The sequence below is a fragment of the Nesoenas mayeri genome (genome assembly GCF_963082525.1).
Source record: "Nesoenas mayeri genome assembly, chromosome: 1".
Taxonomy (NCBI): Eukaryota; Metazoa; Chordata; class Aves; order Columbiformes; family Columbidae; genus Nesoenas; species Nesoenas mayeri.
In genome coordinates this window covers 57696863-57724853 of record NC_137541.1, presented here as the reverse complement: position 1 = coordinate 57724853, position 27991 = coordinate 57696863, and the positions used below count along the sequence as shown (strand labels likewise).

The 27991-nt window shown below is 37.8% G+C and overlaps 1 protein-coding gene across 3 annotated transcripts in view; it reads right to left on the bottom strand.

Annotated features, from left to right (window-relative positions):
• Nucleotides 1-12961, bottom strand: part of LARGE1 (LARGE xylosyl- and glucuronyltransferase 1) — a gene marked incomplete at both ends in the record, with an annotated part of 199152 nt that extends 186191 nt beyond the window's left edge. For all 3 annotated transcript variants that reach the window (XM_080359314.1, XM_080359315.1, XM_080359316.1), the window contains one exon: nucleotides 12856-12961. In XM_080359314.1, the coding sequence (XP_080215440.1) occupies nucleotides 12856-12961 (106 nt within the window). The remainder of the gene's footprint in view (nucleotides 1-12855) is intronic.
• Nucleotides 12962-27991: the final 15030 nt, after the last annotated feature.

Genomic DNA, 27991 nt, shown 5'->3' with positions numbered 1-27991 from the left:
TTTCTCCAGGCTAAACAGCCCCAGTTCCCTCAGCCGCTCCTCATCAGACTTGTGCTCCAGACCCCTCACCAGCTTCGTTGCCCTCCTCTGAACTCTTTCCAGCACCTCAATGTCTTTCTTGTAGTGAGGGGCCCAAAACTGAACACAGGATTCGAGGTGGGGTCTCACCAGTGTCGAATACAGGGGGAGGATCACTTCCCTAGTCCTGCTGGCCACACTATTCCTGATAAAAGCCAGGATGTTGTTGGCCTTTCTGGGCACACTGCTGGCTCATGTTCAGCTGGCTGTCAATCAACACCCTCACATTCTTTTCCATAGGCAGCTTTCCAGCCACTCTTCCCTGAGCCTGTAGCGCTGCCTGGGGTTGTTGTGACCCAAGTGCAGGACCTGACTCTTAGCCCTGTTGAACCTCATACAATTGGCCTCAGCCCATTGATCCAGCTGGTCTGGCCTTCCTACCCTCTAGCAGATAACACTCCCACCCAATTTGCTGTTGTATGCAAACTTACTAAGGGTGGAGAGTTTCTGCTTTTAAAACAACTTAGAAACCAACAGAGCAACCCCCCAAATAGATGGGATGTGTAAATTGCATAGTAGCATCTATAAAGAAAGGACTTCACTGTCTTATTGGATTTGACAGGTTACAGCAGTAGAATCATCTCAGAAAATAATTTTATTATGTTTAGGGCGTCTGTATAAGATAAGCTTGTACCACTGTAAGAAGACATGCCATTTTAAATAGCAATTGCTATGTCAACTAGCATAATATCCCACATGACTGCTTTTATTGGTACATATATCATTTTGGAAGCTGTTTTAACTGAGCTGGCAAAAGCCATTCTTACACTGCAATAATGCTACCCATGACAATGATATAGACCAATATAATTGTATTGGTGTAATTTATGAAGTTTTCTATGGAGATTCTTGTCATTCCCTGATTCAGCATGTTCCAGATCTGTATTGCATCACAAATCTAAACATACTTTTAAGGCACAAATAAATAAATGTGTACAAATGGGAGCTGGGCACAGGAAGGATATGACATTTTTGAAGGGAACAGGTAGTGAGACACATACCAAAACAACTCCCATAGTTTCCAATATCCTGATTTAATCCATCTTCTGCTGAGTACAATAAAAACCTCAAGTCCCTGAACTAGCTTTGTTGAAGGAAGAATTTTCTTCTCTCTATCTTCTGACAGTGGTCTTCAATTAAAGCCTGCAATGATGAAGCTCTCTGAGATTGACAGAGGAAATACACTGAAATACATCTTCAGAAGGAGATTATTAAATGTCCCGCAGACCCTGGCACGAGTGACAGCCGTCGGAGCTTAGTGAAAAAAGAGAAGCAGAAAATTAAACTTCTCATTGGGCCTGATGATGATTAATATCTCTCCTCTGATGAGCTGAAACTTCTTCATCTTCGCTATTAAAATCAAATCACCGAGGTGCAAGAATGGTAGCTGAAAAGGGGCATATGAGAATGTTTATTACGGGGGAGAGGGAAAAAAAGACAGACATAGCTGAGGTAGGTTTTGCTATTAAACCTCCTAAAGCAAGAAAATCAGAATGAAGCTGAGAGTCACCATCAGCTGCTCTGAAGTCACGGTACTATGAGGCAGCTCTTGGGCAAAGTTGTACAATTTAAAGGAGATAAATAGCAGATTTCAATCATTTAGTTAAAGGCATTTGCATTCTACAGGAAGACTACTTAATTCATCACATCTCCATTCAAGCAACTAATACCTTCGACCAACTCAAATACGTTAGATAATTGTTATTTTCAGATGTACTTACCTCTGTGAATACTGGCAAAGCTTTAAAAAAAGTTAGTTGGAGTTCCCTGGAAACCAATAATTATGTGTAGCTGTGCAGACAGATTTTTATACTTGGTTCCTATAAGAATAGTCTACAAAATGTACCCTTTCTTTTGAGATTTTTACCTTAAACCCTTGGGTTTGTAATGCATTGAAGCAAGAGCTGAAATAGCTAAATCCACTACAGTTAATACTCCTAGAAAACATTCTCTGTATTACATTTTCAGACCAAAAGAAGCCTCTGTGAAAGTATAGATCATTTGAGAAACGCATTATAATAGTTTCATTAGTAGAGAATAAAAAGCAGACTTTTATAGCACCCATTCACCTGAAAATACTATTTTTGCTAACGTTAAAAGGCAAAACAACAGAGTTAGGTTAAATTAAATCCAACGACAGACGGGAAATTTACTGATTGTAAATATTAAAGCTGTGGTATTAGTTCAATACAATTCTACAATATTGAATGCCATAATGCTACGAAAATAATGGAAAAGAAATCTTCCATTTCTTAATGCTGCAAAGGTAACTTGTAAACACTGTATAGTGATTTTATGTTTTATCTGGAGAATCAAGATTAAAAGGTTGATAAAGTGTAAGTTTATAAGCCTTCATCTCATGAATAATTGGTTGCCAAATTAGTGCTCAAATAAATCTTGTTTCTTAAATTTGATAAACATTCTTAACTTGCAGCTGAAACTGTGATTTGACCCTTTCTGAAGGGTTATTTTGCACAACTGAAAAGGTACAGTAACCTGAAGCCCAAAAAAGAATCTGCCTGGAAATTAGTTTTTCTGATCATCCTGATAACTAGTTTCTCTTAGCTATGGTGAGGTTAGTAATTATCCTTTATCTCTTTTTTTAAACACCTGTGTATTTTGGTAACGGTAGCACTGTAGCACTCTCATCTGTAGTTCTCAAGGTGATACTTCTTGCAGTCCACTTTAGGTGCTACAATATCTCATAGTCGCGATCACTTATTTTACACAAACCTGAAACTGTTAAAATGATCCTTTGTATTTTTTCTTTTCACATTTACTTCTCATCTTTCACTTCCTGCCTTGAAGCCAGAAAAATCTGGACAAGGATTAAAGCATGTATTTTTGAACAAGGTGGAGTAAGTTATTCAGAGATGTACTAGAATCCTTCACCAGCTTTAAAATCAAGTTCAGACATCTGGCTAGAAGAAAAGCTTTGCCGTGTCTAGAAGGCATGGGTCAGAGGCAGAACTACCAGCCAGCATTATTTTATCAACTCCGCAATATAATAAAGCCTGCACTATGCAAGATATTAGAGACATTGATTGTTAGCATTCTCCCTGATGGTAAAAATCTACAAATCTTCACAACCTCCAAAAAATCAGTAACTGTTCCATGTGATTTTAGGCAGAAGGTACAAATTTGTCTGCCAGTTCCATTTTGAAACGCTAGTTAAACAAAAGACTGCTGCATCTACCCTAGGAGAGACGTACTGACATGTAAGCAAGGAAGTAGGAATGTTAAAATACGAAAAATAAGAAAAGAAAATGGTGGGGAGGAACACAACTACTTTTGGATATTATTATTGTTTTAGTCTATTTAATCACATAATAGATATGCATTTTGTTCCAGCAATTTCTTCAAGCCCTTTCCAGCATATAAGAATATTTCTATCTCATTAGCTATGGCTTTATTTCAGCTATAGAAATAATCCACTACATATTACACAAATGGTATGCAGCATTCTTTAATATTAAACTACACCATGACAACCTCAATCCTGTGTCTAGAGAGTCAATTTTAATCTATTTGGGAAGAACAATAACCGCTGTGAAGATGCAGGGCCCTGGTTTCACAGCCTAGAAAACTGTGTCCAAGCAGCCCAGGCCTCTTCTGTTTCTCCTGCTGGTCTGTCTGTACCCCACCAGCACCTGTGAGAGATCAGCTACAGCCAACACCAGCAGGTCTGACTGTACGACAATCACACTAACGGTTTATTTTGTAGAGACACATTTTGGGGTTTTCCAATTCAGGACCTTAATGTCTTAAATCCAGTCTTGTAAGCTGTGTCTAAAATTATATGTCAGTGATGGTGATTTCTTTGGGCATATAAAGAAGTTCAGGAGTGAGTACGCAAAGAGCAGATCGTGCATCTGTTCTTAAGAGCAGCTATAGACCTATTGTTACAAGCTCATTATGAAATGCTTAATTTAGAAAGTAAAGATTTTAAACAGACCCATAAATTGTTATCTTTAACATATATTTAAGTAAATGTACAAAAAAGAAGCATGTTCTGTTACGGTTTGTGAATTTAACTTAGGAAAATGTGATTAACCCAATATTTTTTGTAATTTTAACTTCACTACTTTCAGTACTCCTCCCTAACTACTGATCTCTTCAAACTCTGACATTCAGCAGAATTATAAAGGAAAAAAAAAAAACAACAACAAAGGGAGGTTTAAAACATACATGTTTACATTCTGGACTTTGAGTCATATTTCACGGAACTATGGAGAAGGACAGTCATGCTACAGATTAGAAAAAACTATTACAGCAGGACAGCTCAAATGGCTTGAACATTGTTAAACTGGAAGTGAATCTCAGACTAAAACATATCATTCTCCAGGTCATTAACTTTTCCCCCTATTGTTGGTATCTACAAAGTCGAGCGAACCAGTATGTCTGCTGTCAGGCTGGGTTTTTGAAGTTATCTGTGCATTTAACTCAATTCTCCAAGGATATCTAGATACATTTAAAAAAATCTCTTAGATTCGAGTCTCAAAACAAGAATTGTAGAAGACAAAGCAACACAAGAGAGGAAAAACTTCAAGGGAAGGAAATAACTACTCAGCTGAACATTTCAATGGTTGCCATGACTGAAAAATATTTGAAAATAGTAAAGAGGGAACAGAGAGATGTGTTGACAATACTGGTATTCTCTCAGATAAGCATACCTAAAACTCAACCATCCAATATCAGGATATTAATCCACACACTCAGTTGCTTTTCATAAACCATGTTAGAGCATTAGCTGCAGAACCTAAGAATGACCATACATGATGTGCAAAGTATTTCTTCTAATGTATTTTTATCTTGACTCATTCTTCTGGTATTACAAACAATTAAATACATATTCAGAATATGAGTTTCAAAAGTACTGGAAGGCACTACAGATGCAATTCGCTGTCTATCAAGAAAGAGTCTGATTTCAAACTTTTTCCTTATCTGAACAAAATCTCAGAAATATTAAACACAAAACTTCGACAGAAGTCAAATATCATAAGTTAATTGTTCTGAGTTGGCTGAAACTTTCACTTACTAAATTTTCATTTCAATCGATTAAAACATTTATATTTTAGGTATATTTTTCCATCTCATACATATACATTTGTTGACCTGTTTGCCCTCAAAGGTCATTGGCTAATTGCAGATTACATTGTTAGAGGGAAAGAAGTCAGAGGTAATGAATCTCCTCAATTGTCAGGAACAGAGAAAGATGAGAGATGCTGTATGTTTTACCATTGAGAAATACACTGCAGTATGAGCTCGAGATTTATTTTGATACCAGGAGACCCATCTGGGAGCTAGATTTTATAAATGTCCTAATTGTGGGAAATGCAACTTCAACATCAATCAGCTGCATGACATCAATCCCAAGTCAGGCTACATTAGTTCCAGCACTCTAACAAAGTCTGGTGTACTTATAAACCACATATTTTATTTCAAAGAGCAAAGCACTACTTCTTAGGGGTTTGGCATGCCTTTCTTTTTTTTTTTTTAAAAAAAAAAGAAAAGAAAGGAAAAAAGACATTTGAGCTCCTCTTGCTTTTCTGTTTTTCCTTAGAAAAATATTATTTTACTCTGAAGTTAGCAAGTACCTACCTTTGAAACAGATAAAGAGGAATAATCAGAAGTAGCTCTCCTACTTCTAGTCTTCCATGTAGCCCTGACAGAATTCAGGCATCCAGCTGTTCCTTCTTCTTGGAAGAAATTTGTACACCTTAACATAATTCAACTTTTATAGACTGTATTTTTCCCAGGAGTTTGCTCAAAGAATGAGGAAGACAAAGATGAAAAAAAAACCTTGAGAAATCCCACAGATCATACTCCACGTAAGCTGCTGTTCCAAAGAAGCTGGAAACTTATTTCTGCTCAAATAATTCCTTTTCATTGTAAGCTTTGTGTTTCTGTCAGAAGTTACAAACTCAGAGCCAAGTAGAAAAAGAAAGTAAAGACAAAACTGGTAGACATGTTAAGAAACACAATATATACTATCCGATCAAAAAATGTGTAGAGAGGAAAGAAGGTAAGCCTACGTCTTCATTTACTTTTACGAAAGAATATGCATATACTTAAAAATATGTCTGTCAAAAGAGAATATATATGTCCTGTACTGAGGTTCAAAAGAGCAACGTGGACTTGCTTTCATTTGGCACAACACACTGACAAAATAAGTGGCTGTTGCAAGATTCATGGCATTTCCTGACACAATAATTTTGTTTTGAGGATGTGAATGCCTGGCGAGCTATGGAAGAAACAGCACTGACATCAACATTTAGATGTTGAGCTATTCGGAGGACCTTATTAGTTAAGGATAAAATCATATTATAGGATTGTAAGAATCCAGTCTAATTGAAAGAGTGGTTGTAGAAGAAAAAAAAGAAGTGGTCCTCACTAACTCCACATTTCAACCCTCAAAAGCTTCTCATGACAGTGTTGCATTTTGGCTCACATTCTTTGTCCTACACCTCTCTCCTTTTGCCACAGAAACTACTTCAAACTTCCAGTCACTGCTCACAAGCAGACTGTTTCTTTACATAATGAGGAGTAAAACGATTTTATTTTTTCATATTCACTTGTTAGTTTTATTTTCTTAGATGATGGACAGATAAGGGTTCTCGATCTGTAGAACAAAATCTAATTGTGTGGATGCTGACTTGCAAGCTAAAGATGATGTGCAGAGAAACCAGACTCAGCTTTCACAGCAGTGACCTTCTGATCAACAGCGAACTTGAACCAAACTTTGCCAGTGCTCTGTATACCCAAATCACAAGGATTTCATAGAAAGACAAGTTTCCCAGGATAAGGAAACAAAACCTGGCATAAGCCTGAGGTCTTTCACTCTCATGACTGATTTTATTGTTGTACGATCTCGACTGTAGACATAGTTAGGAAGGTATCTTGATTGCAGCTGAGATAGAGGTGCTTAAGTGACAATTCTCAGCATATCTCCTAAAAAAACAATACTAAGAGAGGAGTGAACCACCGCCACCATTTACTCCAGAATGAAAATGTGCACAGAAGTAGCTCTTATGAAGGGGTTGCTGTGAAGCCAATCTTAACTAAAACACATCTCCTGTAAACCTGTTCAGGTACACACCACAGTAACATTCTTATTATATGCAGAGACACCCTTTCAGAACCTCTTTTCTCAGAACTTTGCTAAAAATCCACGATCAATACAGAGGTTGAAACTTCTACTTTAAATGGACACTGGATTAAGTTTTCTTGTTTAGTCCTGTTGAGACACACAGCAGATCAAATTCAGGAAAACTGAGCAAATTGTACTGAAAAAAGCAGTTTTAGATTTTTGCCTCTTTCTGATTATATTGTCTGTGAAGGGCTTGTTTTCTGATGTTTGCTCATCAGTCGCAAGTGCCTGATAGACATTTTAGCAATTAATTATTTGTTTGCCTCTTCCTATGAGCAACTTATTGTAAGCATTAAAAATTCAGGCAGTTTTCATCACACACACAGATCATGTGACAAACTTTTGGCACTTAACTGGATAAAGCTGAACTCCCAGAATCAGTTTTCTGATTCAAGTACTCACAAATATGATTTCAAAATCTGCTTCCCATGAATATTAAAACTGGATAGTCATTGTTTCTGTAGACAGTCTTCCCAATTAACATATTCACTAGAATATTTATGGAAAGCATACACAAAAAAGAGTGTGAACAGCATCAAAGTGAATCCATTTAAATACCAAGATGAATATTTGCAGCCTTCCTTCATTTCACTTTATTGTATTTTATGAGGTGTTTGCCCAACTCTGGCTTCAATCACGTCTCTACAGATGACTTGGACTAAAACGTACTGTCAGAGAATGATAGTTGCCCAACTCTGATTGAAAAGAGGACAATCCAGGAAAGCAAGCACCAGGAAAGAAAGCAGGCTCTGTTTTTAAAATATTGCCCTTGCAGCTAAGAAAAAACAGAGCCAACTTCCTGCTCTCTCACAGACTTCCTACATGATCTCACGAAACTTCTCAAGTTTTCATCTTAGTGTTATACTAGAGACTCTTCCTCTCCTGTGAAATATGTTTTACCCGGGAACCCTACACAGAAACGTTATGGTTTTCAACCTCAAGTGGATCCACCACAGAGAAACTGTTAATTCAAGTCTATTTTCATCCTGTTAAAACAGAGGTGACTGTGAATCAGCTGAGGCCACACAGCCACAGTGGACACTTTATTGAGGAATCAGTAATCTAGAGAGCATGTGCCAAATTACAGTTCCAAGTCTCTATTTCATATGACCTTCATGGTAAAGGGGATAGGAAACTGCGGCATATAGCTTGGAAAATGATCCTGTTTCTGGAGATACTGTTGGTTACTGAAACTGCTATTTTCTAATGAAAATTCATCATATATTACTTGATTATTTCCTATTCCCTGTTTTAAATGCACTCCCACCCTTCCTACTCTATTACCTTGCCTTTTGAATGTAATTTACGAATGTTGGAACAATTAGCTTTTTCATTCAAAGTAACTGATAACTGAAATTATGCTGTCCTTGTGCATTATTAAAAACAACAACAGTAACCAGGTACGTTCAAAGGCTGTACAACATTCAAAATCCTCTTTAATATTCTAGTTCATAACCTTAATAGACATTTATACATGATTAATGAGGCTTTTAGTAGCTGTTGCTGTCACAGCTTGAGTAATGCCACCTCCAATGAATATTCCAAGGGAAGGGTCTGGCAGTGTCTGAGTGACAGCTGTGAAGCAGAACACTGCACTGTAGTTTCTGACAAGAGAAACAAAACCCAAAATGAAACAAAATTCTGTCCTAAAGGACTGCAAACTATTTAAAAAGCAGAACATGGGAACTGAATACATTAGGGTATGTTTTGTATTGCAGATTCACTAGTGAGAGCTTATAAAGGGTTTCTAAATGTGATCCTATTGCCATGCTCCAGCAAAGTTCTTGGACATAATCACATGGATGAATAATGTAATTCCTAATTACATCAAGGACACGTAATTTTAGGACACAGCACTGCAGATACCGGTACTGAACCAAACCAAAAAAACCTGCAAAAGACTACCAAAAAAAGAGCACATTTTTTGCTGTGACAACTCAGACAACTCAACCTTTTTAGCCTAGTGAAAAAAAGACTGTGTGGTTATTTCACTACTATATGTAAGTACTTTCAAACGGAAACATTGCCAGGCCTGACAGGGGAATAATTAGCATGGATTCACCAAGGGTAAATCATGCTTGACCAAGACGACTAGCTTCTATGATTAAATTACTAGATCTGCAAATAAGACATGACCAGTAAATGCAATCTCCTTTGAATTTAGCACAGTTTTCAATACGGTCTCCCATAGCACCCTTGTATTCAAGTTGGGATTTTACAGTCTATGTGGGTGGACTGCGAGATGGATGAAAAAGCAGCTGGAATGTTGGGCTCAAAGGGTGATGGTTACTTGTTCACGCTCTGACTGGAAGTCAGTTACAGGCAGAGTTCCTCAGTGTCTATTCTGCAGCCAGTCCTTTTAAATGTTTTTATCAACGACTCGAAGGAGAAATCAGAATTCATCCATAGCACAATTGCAAATGACACCAAGCTTGGGAGTCATAGTCAATCATCTCACAGGCAAAGGTGCCATCCAGGGGGACCTAGACAGGCTGGAGGAATGAACAAAGCAAAGCCCTGGAATGAAGGAAGTGACCATTCTCCTTTACCTGGTACTCATTAGACCATGTCTGGAACACTGTGTCCAGTTTAGGGTCCCAAATATAAGAATGACATCAGTGAAGTTCAGTGTAGAGCTATCAAGTCATACAGGTGCTGACATGCTTGCCCTGGGCTTGTTCAGCCTGAAGAAGAGAAGGCTCTGTGGGACTTAGCAAGTTGGAGGAAGATGGAGCCAGACTCTTCACAGCGATACACAGTGAGGGGATGAGTGACATCAGGGATAAATTGAAGCAAGGGAAGTTCAAACTAGATATGAGGAGAAACACTTCCACCTGAGGACAGTCAAGCAGTGGCACAAGTTGCCCAGGGGGGGCATGTAGACTCTGTCCTTGGAGGCTTTCAAGATATAACTGCATAAAGGCCTAAAAAATTACACCTGACCCCAAAGCCCACCCTGCTTTGAGCAGGAGTTTAACTGGAGAAGTCCTGAGGTCCTTTTGACCCTGAATAATTGAGTCTGTGAAGATACCAAGTACTGACAATTTAACTTTGTGGAGAAAAGTATAACAAGAACCATTTACTTGAATCTGAAACCAGATGAACTGAAAACTTCTAGCACTGTGTGTGACTAATCAAAGAAACTAGTGCCAGAAGACAGAGAGGACTCTCCACTCCACTTGGTTTCAAATCAAGGCACAATGCTGTTGTGGGACATTTTTTACTCAATTATACACAGAGATCTTAAAACATAAGTAAGCTGCGTGAACCATAACAGAGTACAAAACAAGAAGTCAGATAAAATGCCAAAATTGCTTTAACTCTCTGCCCATAATACATACAAGTTAAGGAAAACGCTAGCTAGTATTTGGTTAAATAAATATTTTAAGTCACCTCAGTTTTTAACCAACAAAGATTAAATTATGCCTCATCCAAAAATAGAAAGAAAAATAAAAATAAAACAGATACAGAAAAATAACCACAAAAGTAACTAACTTTATATAATTTCCAGTCCTGCTCCAGTGCAAGGCTTCTTAATAGGCTTTGCTCCCTGGTTTGCATTTAAGATTAACTCACACTGAGAGCTTTAAGTCACTTCAAATACCACATAGCAGCAAACTGCAAGATTTCCATTGAGCTCTCTGTAAAAACAAAGGATTCTACAAACAAGGGAATTTAAAGGAGCATGTCATTATCAATTGTGGAGACAATTGTAATAGTCATTACAACAACGCAGTATAAGATTCTTCTAAAAGCAAAAAGGTGAGGCCTGCATTTGCTCAGCTTTTAAAAATCAAACAAAATCAGTACTGGTCTACCTGCCAGATCATTAGTTTTCAAGTATGCAGCCAGTATCCCTTACATTTCCAATTTAACACGAATCCCGTAAGTGTTTAATTCCAAATGAGCTCACAGAGTTACTGCCCATTAACGCAGAATTTTAAGTAACCAAATCAATTTGCATAAGCAAATCAATTTGCATAAGCAAATATTTGTACCTGGCATGTAACTAATTCAGAAATATATGTAACACACACTGAAAATCCTTATATGTTCTTACTTGCAATTTAACTTGGAATTCAATTTTGTTTTGAAACAAAGCACAAGTTCATCAGCCAAGGCTACATGAAAGAGGCTTGACATTTTAAAAAATGCCTTTTTAAAATAATCAGACTGTAAAGTGGTGTTTGAACTGTTTTTTAGAGGCTGAAACACCTTTCCTTGTGCTTCAAAGGCCGAAACACCTTTCCTTGTGCTAAGATAACTATGAAGGCTATGTTTTTTTTCCTCTTGCCAATATAACACACCTATTGCCAAACAAAATGTTTCACCTCAAAAAACAAACCAAAACCCACAACAGACAAACAAAAACAAACAAACAAACAAAAAGGCAAGCAAAAAAAAGGCAAGCCAAAAAAAAAGACAAGCTACAAAGTAACAAAAACCAAGAGATCTGAATCCAGCATTTTCTAACTTTACCTAACTGGAGTATCACTGCTGAACTCCTTCCTTTAAGTCCAGGAAAAAAAGTTAATCAGATAGACAATTTAAAAGGCAAATTAGTGGTTATTCCAAGACTGATTACCCAATGTGCTAGTTCTACAGCTGCAAGTCAATGCACCTATAGACTTGAGGATCTCCACCTGAAGAAAGAATATGACAGAAAGATATTCCAGCTACAGTAACCCACCACCACTGCATTCAAACTGATTTTATATAACAAGATTTTACATAGGTATTCATTGTTTTCCTATGTTCAGCCTCGAGGACAACAACCAGAGAGGCAGTGGCCAGAACTAATAATCTTCACACTAAGGCAAGAAAAGAGCTTCTTGTGTTTGCAGCTTTGGGCCATGTAGGCATTTATACGATCAAACCAGGAGCCCATAAAACATTTTGCAGAATTCTTTGCTGCTACATTTAGACCTTGTAGAGCACACTGGACCTACAAACTTGGGACCACCTGGTGCAGTGAACAGCAGCACACTGGACCACAGGACAAGAGAAAGCCAAAGATGAGTGATGATGACCCAGCAAAGGCCACTATGCAAAGAATCATGCTGGGCACTCATGTCCCTGACTTGTATTCTAGGTCCTTCATGGTCTTGTAGCTAGATACACCCCCTGCTTCGTGTCCCAAAATCAGACTTAGTAGCCCATGTTATCCATGCATATAAGGTCTAACACACAGGTCCATAAAGAGTTGTGTAAAGAGTTCCCAATACACATACAGATGCCTTTTTAAACCCATTAAAATAATACTGAGGGCAGATTTGAAATTACACATCAATTTTAATTAAAAAAAAAATCTTACAGGGCGCAGGATAGATCAACTTTTAAAAATTAGAAAACAGAGAGAAGAAATGAGAAAGGTGGTGTTTTTTGCTGCAGTTTGTTAAAGTTCAAAGATGAGAGGAAAATCAAATAAGCATGGCCAGCAATTACCTCCTCCTCAGCAGTAAGAACATGTAAGAAAGGCCCTTTGTTGAAATCCGCACCTTGGGAACTACTTTCTATGCAAGACAAACCAGATTTATTTAAATAAATCAATGACGTGTCATCCACATTTGTCTGCTCCGAAACAAATCATTCAACATGCCCTCCCCCAGCCATTATTCCCCTCCTACCTTCAAAACTCCCAGCAAACAGATAAATCCATGTAATGGCTGGGACAAAAAGGACGGTCAGAGAGGCAGCCAGGAATTTCCGTCGCCCTCTGCAGATTCCCAGCATTCTCTCAGGAGTGCAGATTCCCAACCCAGTGCTGTTCCTATGTCGGAAGCAAATAGTTCACAGCCTCCCACATATTATTCCCTGAAAAGGAAAGGAAAAAAGGTTTAACAGCTTATCTCTCTACAGAAAGTTAGACTGTGCCAGTGCTCCTAAAGAGTTAAAAGAACAAAGCTAAAAACAGGGTTACCACAATTGCAAAGTAGCACCCATTTCAAAATTATCCATGAATGCTTAATAACAAATCAAGTTTTAGAAGTCAGGCTAAGACAGTAAGTCAATAAAACCCAGCATATCACCTAAACACACCAAGCGCTAATCTTACACAGAAACATCACCCTTATTTGTTTTTGACTACCCTTTTACACTACAGAGACTCTGAGTTCTTTGATGTCTATGTGTGGTGGTGCCCTGCAGCAGATGAGGAAGGCACTCCTATTTCTTCACCTGCTCCCAAAGAGCAGAAGTCACACCAGTGGATCGATGCGCTGCCTGCAAGGTAAAGTTTGGGGGCAAAGGGATATTATTAAAATGACTCACTTTGCCAATCAAGAAGCAATGCTGACGAACTGCTACATCAAAGGGGAGAAGAGAAAGAGCAAAATGGGCAAGGAAGCCTCCTTAGTCCCAAAAGCTTTTTCAGGAGCTTTAGACTGTATGCTACGAGAAAAAGGGGCAATTCTGGAGATTGCCACGGTTTTTATATGAAAAAAAAAAAATCTTAATTTGTTTAAAATAATTGTTTTGTGTTTCAAAAAGGTCAAGATGGCAAAACAATCTGATGATTTTTATTTGTGGGAAAATGAATATTTAGACACCTGTGCAGGCATCAGCATTGCACATCTTTTGCTCTTTTTTGTTAGAAAAGGGAGGAAACACTTGTGTGAGAGTAGAGAAGTTAGAGAAGGGAGGAATTAAGTCCATGCAAATCTAGTTCAGGTTTTGTGTGAAAGGGCTTATGTTTTCTAATTTGATAAAAAGAATTGATCTGCAAGAATGATAGGGAAAGAAATGCAGACTCTGGCAGTACAAGGTGTTTAATAACAGAGCCCTTTGGCTTATGCTTAGACTAGCACTAGAGCTGAAATCAGCAATTAAAGCGTTTCTACACTGACATATTATGAATGGCTACTGTGTGCCTTGAAAATATGTCTGCGCTCTACAGCTCCATGTATATTGCAGTGCAAGTCAATTCTGAAATCAAATTACAGCAAAAATGAGAATTATAGACAAGAGAAATGGGTTCAGACAAAGAACTCTGCTGCTGCAGATACCTGGCTGCAGTAATCAGGTAAACTTACAGCTCTTCCTCCAACATTCAATAGAGCTCACTTTACTACACTGCAGTTTAAGAGACATGATAATACTCCTGACCTTGGAACTGATAAAATGGACCACAATTTGTCCAGAGCCAGCACAAAAAAGCTTTCCATTGTGTCAGCCTTTCAACGCAATGAATGCCTCACCGCAGAGATTTTGCACAAAATATGTGGACAGACTTAATATTAACAACTGCAGTATTAGAGTCACTGTGTTAGACAGAGACAAGTATTTGGTAGATAAATTCTGGAGAACTCTTATCTTTATTCACTGTATTTGGATAATGCTTACATTTTGTTTCTTTTCCTTACATCACATAGCTTCTACAACAGCTCTGAAAACATTCCTTTACATGACTACTTGAAAAACACAGATAATCTCCCTCACTTCTATGTTTTACACTTGCTATATGTGTGTATAATTTAAAGTGCACAAAATCACTTACTTTAAGTAGGATTTTTTTTTTCCTTTAACATCGTGGTGTGGACTGCTGACATAAATCCATGCATGGAAAACTAAATCTTTGAAAAAATGAACTCACAGGCAGGGTCATTCCCAAACGGCCACATCTTGTAATGCAACATGCACTAGGTACATACTGCTCCTATCAAATACACCTGTAAAACTCACAGGTAGCGAAGTAAGAGTCAGCCCTCCATGTTTCTGAAATCATGCTATTACAAGTTCACTGATAAGAGTTTCTGGGATAATGACGCTCAGACACTGAAGCCTGGGGTCATAGTGCTGCTAGAAGATCAGTTCATCCTGGGGCTGCATATTCAAGAAATAATTCAATTTTTCCTATATACTCTTTTATGTATCCATGCAAGTTAAGCTTCTGAACAGAGGTCAACATGGAGGATGAAATCCAGCTTTTCTACCCCACGAATGTAAAGTACCCTAAGTAATCAGGAAAATATAAGTAGCAACACTGAACTCCCAGTTCAGCTACAAAGGAAAGCCAGGAATGTGGCAAATTCAGTTTCCTACAGATTGTCATCATTCAAACAAAACAGCCAAATCATACTGCACATTCATGCACATCTTTTATCTAACTAGGAAGACATTTGGGAAAATCCTAGACAGAGAAGTCAGCTTGTGATGGATCACCCTAGGAAATGCTGAGATATTTCTTTTAACGGTTCTTTAAAAGAGAAAAGAGCCATAAACTATTTTAAAGGAAATTTCTACTATCTCCCCATCTGCCCAAACTTGTGAGTAGCTTCCTCTGAGTCTTAAATATTCATTTTCAGTGCATAAAACCACCACACCTGTTGAGGAGTTTTTTTTCCAAACTACACAATATACCATGTGCAAATCCTACACAAGAAATTGTATAAAAGGTCCATGAATGGTAATGAAGATGCTCAGCTTAAAGTAAAAGCTTTGGACTCAATCATGTAGTCATTCTTGGTTTTACTCGTAAAGACTTTTACCTAACATACTATAGTCAAATAAACTGAAAGGAGATATTGCAGCTCTTTGACTTGGTTTTCTTTTCAGTGCAACAAGTGCCAGATTGATACGGTCATGAGAGGAGAGTGACTGACAACACGCGCTGGAGCAAGGGCTGAGCACACAGCACGGTACCACCGCACACACTTCTGACATGTGAGTTTGCTGCTGCCTGGCAGACTTGTACAGCATCTACTGCTCCTCCAGCCACAGTTCTACTCAATCACACTGACACCTGCCTGAAAGGTCTAAGAAACCACTTTCATGGTACAAGCTAAAAATGAAGCTACTTCGGATGTCAGATTGCTAGATACATTCATCTTTTCAGTAATAACAAACACTGTGAGATGGTTCACTTCATTTATGCAAATCTGTGCAGTGTTCCTCCTGGTAGCTTTCAGTCTTAACAGCTATGATACCTAGACACCATGACTCAGAAACACATAGCATGAAATATGTTGGAAGAAAAAAAGAAAGGCTGAGGAAGGAAGTAGCCAATATAGGTGAGATACTCCAATCAAAAAATAGCCAGTGGCTTCACTTAATCTGTTGCCCAATGTTAGTATTTTCAGATAGGTCCAACTGAGCCACACTGACCACCTGCAACTTTAGCCACCTTTAATGCATTCATCTCAAAACAAGGGAGATGAAAATCAGCCCCAGAGTGAAAGGGAATGGTTGGGAGAGTTTCTGGTAAGGGGTTTGCCATTTGAGACATGGTCTCAGTTTTACCACTCCAGACATGATCAGAATTCCTGCTCGTGCCACTGATACAGAGAAGATGCATGCATTTCAGGACATTCTTCTGCCTTGGTCTTCAATTTTTAATGTAATGAATGAAATCCAAGAGTATCATATAACTATATTTTAGAAATTTGATTAAACAAGTAATAACCAAAAATTTAGCTGTATGTAAATAATGCAAGTATGTGTTGCTGTCAGTAAGCCAGATGCTCTCCACTTCCACAATGCACCCAGTTCAAAATCTATAAAACCTACTGCACATGTACAGATGAACAGCCATTAATACAGCAACGTCAGGCCAGCTCATCCTTGATTACTGCAAAAGGTGCTATAAAAGGCTACTAGCATGGACAATGCCTACGAAATAAATTGAGTTCCTCATTACAAAGACTTACACATGACCTTCTTAGCACATGGCAACAGTGAACGAAATGACTTGTTACCTTCACATATGGTCAAATGCTTCCATGAACTACACTACGCTGTCAGAGTGGTTGTTTTGTTTTAAATCAAGGATTATCTCCTCAGCTAAGTGTGAAGCAGCTCTCAGCCAGTATGAACAGCACATGTATTAAAGCATGTAACACAACACTAATCACATTGCTATTCAGTTTCTATTCATTTATTTTTTTAATTACGGCATGACAGCTCAACTATGTCGGACATTCAGCAGGAGTTCAGTGGAACAATGGAAGTAATTATGAAAACAAAAATCAAACACAATTAACTAGATTTAACTGCTCTACTATAAAAAGCTTTTCTAACTACTTCACACATTTCCTTGCATTTGTTACAGTTAATCTTATCCCAGTAATCTTCCATTTGTTTTCAGAGCCACTGAAATGAATATATACAGTTAAAGCTGTTTGTATACCAATCCCAAGCCTTGGCTTTGCTGTGTTTCTTGACTTAATGTTATCTTATTCTTTCTGCTTTTCCACACTTGCAGTCACAGAGTCAATGAACAATTTCTACTGTAAAGCTTTTCCCTTGGCTCTGTGTCAACGTAGCATCCGTCCCTTATGAGAGACTTTTCACAGTTTTTTGCCAGACCTAAAATATAAATAACCTAAAGAAAAAAGCAGTATCTCAGCCAGGATTTGTCTGTTTTTCTATAAAACGTTGCTAATGTGGAGTTATAATGAGGTCACTCCTTGCTAGTCAGCTTTTTATCTTGCAGCTTTGTGGTCTTTCAGTTATGCAAGTTGTTTGTCATGTGACAGATTTTTGTCACGTGTAGAGAAAACTTTGGTACCATAAAGGCAGGGTGTGGAATAAACCAAATACTATGAAATAAAAGATTAGATGGTAACTCTTTACTTAAATAAACATCCCTTTGTTAATATACTCTGCTTCTCAAGTTCTCACAACAGAAATAGCATTTTGAAGTAAAATGCCATCATCTCTCACCAACCTCTTCTTCTTCTCGCACAAGGAAGAACATGCTACAGAGACAAATCTCAGGCTTCCTTTGTTCTCAAACTCTGAATTTTCTTGGCATTGGAGACCTTGCCTCAAATTAGACTTCTTAATCCTACAGTATCTTGACTTTAAAGATGGATTTGGAGTAAACTCAGACTCAGCATCCAGCTCAGAAGTTGTGTGAAACCACTTTAAAGAACAGATTACAGCAGTTTCCAAATGCTACCCAATTTACTCTTCCTCAACTAGTTACAAGAAAATAGTCCTATCTACAAGAGAGAAAATAGCCAATAAGTTGACAGCACAAATGAATTCTGCCTTGGAACTGTGCTAACTGCTCAGAGGGCACACAGGATTGACACCTTCTTTTATATCTTCACTCAGTATGTGCCGAGGCTCAAGGAAAATTCTATTAGTGTACTGTTAATCAAAACTTTCTAGAAGGTTTCAGCTGTAAGCAACGCCTCCACAGGAATGAAGATCTAGTAGTCACAGACAGAGAGAACTAAATAAATAATATACTTTCATAATTTTCGTTCCTATGTATTCCTTTATTTGTATGCACACATATATACATATATATTTATGTATGCATTTTTAATGGTATTCCTTTTTCCTTTCAAGCCCAGAATGCTCAAAAGAAGGAAAGCCTGAAACTTTGAAAAATATTATCAAGGAATAACACAATTTAAGACCAACAGGATAAGAATCTTTCCCTAAGCCTCCACTAAAATGTCACTGTTAATATGAGGAGCGAGGGGGGAAACTATCCGTTTAGAAGAGACAGCAGCAACAAAACACAATCATGACAGAAAGATCAATCTTGCCTGTTATTCACATTCCATTTGCAGCTCAAGAATGATACTTATTTTCAAAGCAGCTACTGACGTGGTTTTTCAACGAGTTGTCCAAACTCTGCTTTACCCACCTCACCTGTAATGGCTTTTAGCAACATTATTTCCTGACTCCCCAACTTATTTCAGGACTCAGCACAGCTCAAAGAAAGTGAAACAGAGCCCGAGTCAGTTTGTACAGCAAAAGTCTAACAAGATACTACATACACATCCTAAGAGAGCTTTACAATTTGAGATCTCGATGCCATTGAATTATAAACATTCTGGAGATCATGGCTGACCAGCAGTAATAACTGTGACAGAGAATCTTTCAGTAGCAAAGCAATTCTGCTCCAGAATCACGGTTTACACTCAGACCATAGCATTAGTAAATATCTGAATTTCGGGCTTAAAAAAAAAGGACAAAGTGACACAACTTGCCACACTCAGTCCTCTCCATCTGAAATAATAGCAGGAAGAAAAAGAAAAAACAACATGCTAGCTGTTCTTGGCTCGAAGAAAATATCAGTATGGCGCTGAATCGTTGCTCTCCCTGCCTCTGTACCAGGGCATCTTTCTCCTTCATAATCAAATACTGAAGGGTCTTGGGTTTGTCCATTCATTAATTCCCCTTCTTAGGCATTGTGTGCATGACACCACACAGAAAACAAAATGGTCTTTAAATCATACAACACACATAACGCCTCTCAAGAATATTGCTGCTAATATTTCGCTTCTCAGCTAAAACTCTTGGATGCTTATCCAAAAGCAGCGCTTACCTTCATTAGAATCCTCTGTGTACACAGCTGCTTTAACAGGAAAATTGATTAAAGATTCATAAGAAAGTTTTGCCCAGGAGAAAACAATTATTGCTTGAAGTGTTCCTCCCTGACAAAAGAATCCATGTCCCTGTATGAAGCAAAGTCCTATTATAAAAAAAGAACCCTTTACTGCACAGATCCCAAACTACAAGTTAGTTTTATATGGGGATTTGTAACACGCAGCTACTTAACTTGTCAGATGGAAATAGAAGTTGGCATAGCACTTGCAAATCACTCTTTATGAAATACTCATATTAAATCAAAACAATGAAAAGAGAGAGGGAAATGGGCCCGGGTGGTTTTCTCCTCAATCCTGACAGTGAGGAGGAAGGAGATGAGGAAGAGTGGATAGATCCTGGGGGTCAAAAACTGGCTGTGCAGCTGGTATTGACAAGAGATATTTTGATTTTACAACCATGGCACACCCTCTGAGAATGCAGGATTGCTATCCATCTGCCCACGTGGGGCAAAAGTGTCTTTTCCAATAGGATGAGGCCAAACCAGTGAGGAATTAAATTGCGAGTTACAAGGATGGAGATGAACAAATGTGAAAGTAGTGGACTGGGTCAGCAAGCAAAGGATATTGAGTGATGTGCACAGGAGATACCTGTCTGCAGCAATGAGCTAATGGATGAGTATAGGCTTTTTAGGAAGGACCAGTCAGGAAGGCAAGGAAGAGGAATTGCCATGTATGTGAAAGCAGCAGAAAGGCCCAGAGCTCTCCATTGGATTCTTCCCATCCACTCATCACCACTGAGAAATACCCGGAGTTGTGTCCAAGTCTGGGCTCCCCAGACACAGCCAGAGAGGCTGCAGAGCCTTCACCCTTGGAGACATTCAAACCCCAACTGGACATGACCCTGAGCAACCTTCTTCAGTTCATCTTGCTTTGAGCAGGAGGTTTGATTAGACAATCTCCAGAAGTCCCTTCCAAAATCAAATCCATTATTTTGAAGAGATTGAGAAGTCTTGTTCTCTGGAGACATTCAAGACCCACCTGCACACATTCTTGTGAGATCTGCTCTGGTGACCCTGCTTTAGCAGGTGGGTTGGACTAGATGATCTCCAGAGGTCCCTCCCAACCCCAACCATTCTGTGATTCTGTGATTTATAGTGGCCATTCAATTTAAATCTCCCAAAATTCCAAATAACATCTACTCCACTATGCATGAATAATAATCCACATAAAAAAATTATACTGAAACGTGGGTAATGCCAGGTTAAATGCTATCTAGTATAAATCAATATACCTTCACTAAGGTCAATTCAATCTGTATCAATTCACAACAAATATGAACTCTCATAATTAGTGCCCAAGAAGTTGAATTTTTATATAAGCACCAAAATTCTCACCTCATGACTACATATTGCTTAAACATTACTAAACCCACCAATATTTCTATCATATTTATATAAAAATAAAACAAATGATGTAATGAAAACTCCAAGAATTGCTAAGGATTTCATATTTGAATAATCGAGGAATCAACAAATAGGAAAAAAATATTATATATATATATATGGCCATGATTGAAAGCAGAAAAAAGATCCTTCACTATGATTACAGTGCTACTTTACTAAGTACATACATTCTCAATACTTCTTTGATGCTACTACAGAATATTAAATAGCAGCATGAGTTGTGAGCTGCTTTTTTTAGTAAGTTTCCTGCTGAAATCCTTGTGTGCCAAGGTCCAGTATTAATTTATTCTTAAATGTTACACCATTCAGGCAGGCTACAAGGACTACCCATCTCCCTAGGCTTTCCCAGGGCTGAGTGGGTTCTATACAAGTTGATGGGAAAGGTGTTTCCCCCCCATACTCCTTCTTTTTACCTGGCATAGAAGCAAAGCTCTTGCAGAATAATTTGGTGCCAGGCACTTTTTTAAGTCGGGAAGGTAGCTGCGGATTTAGGTTATTTCACATAGGACTATTCTTGAACATTGGAACACTGGGAAAGGGTTTGATAAACCGGAATTTATAAATACAAGTTTCTCATGGATTATTATTTGGCACTACATGGATTAATGTGGATATTAGACAAGAAAGGCATGTGAGTTTAATGCAATTACAAAAAGAGTATGAAAGCTGTTATCAAAGCTGAACAAAGCTGTAGAAACTAGCCTCAAGAGGAGACACTGACAAAGGTGCTTACTAAGGTATCCAAATTTTCTGTGTGTGGAGTTAGCATTTCAATAGAATCATACAATAGTTTAGGTTGGAAGGGACCTCTGGAGGTCATATAGTCCAATCCTCTGGACAAAAAATACTGTTCTTCCAGACCAATCTGTGATATGGATTGCTCTTCATTTAAAAAACTATCATCTGAGGAAGGGTGGTCTGCCTACAGAAAAAGGGAAGTGGGCTAAGGTTTTCTATGTTCTCTCCCCACATTTCTTAAACTGTAGTGTGATTTTCACTGAATATTTCATGTGGTTCTTTATGCATTTCTTGGTTCCTGGGCTTGCTTTCAGAGTGAGCCACTTAGGTCTTTCTGACACAGCATCAGGGCACGTTTTGAAGCATATTCACTAGACGGGCCATTCCCTCCAGACAGTGTGAAGGATATTGCTCTCTCAGCACTACGACAATCCCCCAACACAGTTTCGGCAGGTTTGTTGCCTTTAGGCCCTGCCATCGCACAATGCCTCATGGAACACAACACACACCCTTTGCATCATGTCGTGATTCAGGTGACCTGTGACAGTTTTTCTGAATCATATAAAGAAAGAAAAATAACAATGTCTTGGAACTCCAAGGGGATCTAAGCAAAGCGTTGTACGCAACACAGATGCTGCCAGCCCGCTCTACAGAGGCCAAGTGCTGCGAATGACGGACATTCTCCACCTTTTGGCCTGCGGATCAGGATGTGCTCTCTGGAGGCAGTGCCTTTGGCAGCATAAATGTCACTGCTATAACATCTATTTTGTTATCTCCAGATGGTCTACCCTGTTCTTGTATCATAAGCATTATGTTTTATCATAACCACATGGGGCACAATATTTACAGTCTCTGGGTCACGTAAACTGCAGGTACACAGTAGATATAATGGTCGTAAACTACAGGGGGTCAACTCAGTTACACCTGTACAGAGACTGGGATCGTGATACTGACCCCAAGGCCAGCACTTCACCAACAAGGTAAGATATACCTCAATGCATACAGCAGCAGACAGCAATAATCCCTACACATCACTGCAGTTTATACAGAAGAATCTTCTCAGTTGCTCACAGGGAACTGTCAGTAAGATAGAACAAAAATATAACAAATGTGAAAACAATTCTAGCACACTTCTAAAAATAAAACTTTTTAATTTTTTTTTTTTGTTGCTAAGAGATGCAAAAATATAGGACATAACAATGCAGTTATTTGAAGAGCAACAGAAGTAGTTCATAGTATTAGCAAAAATATAACACAGTATGATAAGCTACAGTGATTCATACAGATTGGTTGATTTGGACAACAAATTAAACAATATTGTTTTTCCAAGATTCATCCATAGCTATGGGGATACATGTTGGTAGGACAAGTTTTGCTTAGAGACAAGATTGTATTAAGTACTTTTTCAACTGATGAAAAAGATTTTTTAAATGGTTGAAAAGGGCTTGAGTGTCTTTTTTTTATGCTGAAGATTAAAACTATAGATACATAAAATACTGGCAGTGATTGCATATTACTGCACAGCTGAAAGAGAAGGTAATTTATTTATTTGCAACACACCAATGAAGCTACATTAAGAATAGTTGAAAATGTAGACAAAATGCTCAAATCAAATGCTTTGAACCTTCTCATCATTTGCAGTTCACAGTACTTAGGTTAACTTTAGGATACACAACTTAATAGAAAATTATTTTTTTCCCCACTAATTGCTGGAAAAAATACATATTGTATAAAATACATATGGTACATATTTTACAGGCAACTTATAACTTGGTCTTAAAAGTTCTGAAGTTTTCAATTTCTTTTCCTTGTTTGTCCAAAAAGTTTCAAATCTGTAAGACTTATTTTGTCTGCCTTGTTTTCTGGAAATGTCAAGGCATACCTTGTAGTGACTATTTTTTTACACCATGCTATTAGAAGAAACTTAAAATGTATTCCAGTTATTAGAATCTTGTACATGAAGTGAAGACATCTCAAATGCATGTTTGGAGAGTGTTAAGGAAAAAGCTGGAGATGAAGGACAGAACTACTCAGTGATGTAAGTCTATTTCTACCTCTTCTATAATATGCTAAAAATGTCTTGTACAGTCATAAGAATAGCATAATCTTACATTTGCTGATATTTAGACGTAATTTTGTAATTATAGGGTAAATTATGACCTAAGTGGCTGATTCTTTAGCCATAACTGCATTTCTTGTATCTTACCTAACCTAAAACATACTCTCAGAAAGCAGAAAGAAATTTGCAGGGGTTTCTTTCAGTAATATGCATTAGCAATGAAGTGCATGCCACAGACTCTGTATTTCAGTGCCACCAAGAAAAATCATCACTAATTTGATTCAACTACTTTAAAATGAGATAATTTTTAAAAGAAAATGAATTTATTCCTGAAGGGTTGCAACTTGATAAAACACCAAACATGCATGTTAATTGTTTTTATTTTGTAATGTTTTGGTACTCTTTTAGCATTGTGTAAGAAAATGCACTAATGCTTCACAGTTGAAACCTTGTGAAATGTATTAGTTTTTAAATCACATACAGTAGTTAGAAGAATATTTTACTTTTCAAACAGAGTTGAACAGATTAAAGAAACCTGTTAATAATGATTGTTACAGCTGACCTTAAAATTATATTTCATCTCTACAGGTAAAGACTTTTAGAAAGTGATTTTGAAAACGAGACACAGTGAAATATATTGAAAGTGACAATAAGTACCATTTTAAATAAGAAACTGAAGCTTTAGATAATTGGACAGTAAGGCTGAAGACTACAAAAATGTATAGCTGAGTGAAAAATATGCTAGAGAAACAGGCGTTCCCGTAAAATGCCCCTTAAACTATGGTAATATGTCTTATTTCTGCCTAAGTGACCATTTTAACAACAAGCATTAGCAGCCTGACAATGTCAGGTGTCTCATAATAGAAAACAAAGGCCCTACTAGTTCTGTTTCCCTGAAAATAAGATGGGGTCTTATATTAATTTTTGCTCCAAAATTATTACTTTTTTTATTTGTATAGCTGCCTGGACACTATTTAAATTGACTTTTATTATGAAATGTAACCAAGGCTTATATTTGGAGTAGGGTTGATATTTTGACCATCCTCAAAAATCTCTCAAAAACATGCTAGGGCTTATTTTGGGGGTAGATCTTATTTTTGGGGAAATAGGGTAGCTTGAAGGAGGGGAAGACGGCATCGATCTTCTCATTTTCTTAAATAGCACCTTCAGATTAGAAAGCTTTGAAAGTTCAAATCTCAAGTTGTACTTGCAACTATGAAAAACAGTAACTTTTCCTTTTTAAAATTGAAAACTGAAGTTGTATGAGAACTTCAAGAATTGAACTTGACATAAAATGCCACTTCCTCATGGCTCCTGAGAAAATCGTAGGGGTTAGCACTACTGTTGTAAGCATTACTGAAAATGCACATATCTGTTGGAAGAGACTTCAAGCCACTACAGGATATTGGTCACAAATTCATGCTGTTGTTGTGCAGCCCTTGAAATTTCTGAGTCTGATTCAGGCAGATACAGGTCAGCTGGGTCTTCTACCTTGCACTGTCTTCCAAACACACATAGTGGAGACAAACTGCTTATAAACTTTAATAAACAGATGCCTGGAGTAGTTTGTATGCGATCAAGGTAGAGGTTAACAGTTATAATATGTTAACAGTTGAGAAGACCTTACCAAGTATTCACACAGAAATAAAAATCCGTATTAAGACCTTTTCAGATTAATATTATAAACCAGTAGTATGAAGTAAAGCAGAACTTTATAGCGTTGAATCATGTCTTTTCAGTGTCTAAAGCCACTTCAGAAGTAATGTTGGATGTGCAATACATCCTTAGGTATTTCTTTGCCATCTTCAAAGCTATACTCAATAATATGATCAAACACTGTACGTGGTATCCTTCTAATACTTAATGTGATGCTAGCAAATAATTACACAGAAGCGCCCAGGAGGCTCTGGCCTCTGTGCAATACTGGCTTTTGCACAGAAATGATAGTAGGATTTTATCAGGCTTGAAAAATTGTGAAACAGTGAAAAAGTTCTTTAGGAGAATATAATTTTACTACTTGTGATACTTCAGCAGTATGAACGGAGTGGGGGGGTTAGCTGTTCTCAGCCTTCATCTGACGTCTCAACTTTTTTTTTAGCATTTCTAACATTCCTGTAATGTAGCCTGATATGAAGAGAACAGGATGTCTAAAGTAAATGTCATAATATTTACATGTCTACAGGAGCGCTTTGGTCTTTAAAGTAAACATTTAAGGATTTAAGGAAAATTGAATTTACTGGTTAAACAGCAACTCAATGATAAAAGTTAGGAGAAGCATCCAAAAAGCCTCACTGCAGTGAAAGTATCTCATCGAAGCAATACCTCAGTCTTCATTAATATTTTACCACAGTAGCTCAATAATATTGTCTAAGTGCCACTAACAAAGATTAATGAATCAGATCTACACATCTTGTGTATTTTTCTATTTTATTTTTCATAATGACATTCTGGATTTTCTGTTTAGTTTTTAGTGCCATCTGTGAGGTTAAGAGATTTTGGATAAAAGTATCTAAAATTGTTTCACTGTGTGAGTGATATGAAAGGCTTGGAGGTATAAAAATGCAAAAGTAAATGGGGAAAAAAGTTGAATCAGCATGCTAATAGCAGGAACATTATCAATTGAAACCCTACAGTTACCATGACATATGTCCCAGAAATTCAATCTCCGTTCCTTTTGGTGAATCAATGAGGAAAAAAGCAGGGAAACAGGCAGTTTCAGCTCCAACTGAGAATGAAGTCAATGATGGAGTTTACATCAGCATTTTAATTGAGGGGAGGAATACCTTCATCCCTTTTGATACAACCTCTCCAAGCATTCTGCTTACTCTAGGCTGAGCTACATGATTGAGGAGTCTGAGACAGTACAAACCGGTTATCCTTAGGAGACGCATTCCAGAGTGGATGCTAAAGGATGCTGCGGGGACAAGACTGTAACTCGTCTATTGGAAAAACCTTGAACGAATGCGGCCTGTGCATCAGGTCCTCAGCACCAAATATTTCACTCTTACAAACCCACTCCTGCTGGTCATCGGTACTTGCTAACACGAAAAAAGTTGTACCACATCGAGCAGCAGAAAAAGCCAAAGCAACACAAAATGTGATATGAACTGAAAAAAACAGTTTTGTATAGCTGCATTAATGAGTAATAATTCACAGGCTGCGGCGCTGTCAGGGAGATCAACGTCCACGATCAAATGCAAGGGGTTTTTTTTCATCTAAAAATTAGGCTATAAAAGAATTCCTTTTTTATCATCCCATTCATAACTTGTCTTATGTTGATGCATAACAGCTCAGCTAATTAGGTACTTGATAAAGGTAGCTTATTTTTGGCATTTTCCTGATTTTGCACTTACAGTAGGCAATGGAGGTAAAGATAAATTACTTACTTAATGTCAACACTTTTTTTCCTCAAATCTACAATTCTAAGCGGTTATTTCCTCAAAGGCAGCAATGAAAGGAATTAGATGTATGCTATCTTTCAGTGCTTCAGAGAATTCTTTTAACTAAGACAGACTGAAATTACACATCCTCATGCGGTAGTTCTAAATGCTTCCAAGAAAATAAATGAGTTTCAACTAAAAGGGTGCTCGATTTGAAAGTCAGCTATAGAATTCCATAAAGCGCTTGCATTTTTCAGCAGCGCACACTGAAGCGCTGCAGTGCCACAGTCAGACAGCAGATGTCACGTTGTTAAGTAAGATGAGTGCAAGAGAAGGTTCGTCCCTGATGCCTCAAGGAAAGAGGAGAGGCGAGTGAGAATGAATTAATCTCTCTGACAACGCCAGGCAATGAAAAGTAATGACACACATTTGCCAGTTGCAGAAAAACATACAGTGGCCAGGCACTGGAAAAAAAGTCCCACTCAATCCTAGACATGAGTGGCTGGCTTATCCACATAGTGCAAATAACAGTAATACTGTGCAAACAAGAACTTACTCGCAGTCAAAATGGCATGATTTCTACATTAATTTTACTCCTCACAGTGCAGAAGTTTATTGTACACTTATGCCTATGGGCCTTGCCATGGGGGGATCATGTCTGACAAGTAGTGTGTATCTTGCCCCACTTACGGACATGAGTTAGTGGTGGAGACGGGAGTGTTGGTTTACGGTTGGACTCAATGATCTTAAAGGTCTTTCCCAACGTAAGTGATTCTATAATTCTGTAGACCTTGCAATGTAAAAATATCCAGAAAGAAAATATCCTGATCTTCTGTAGT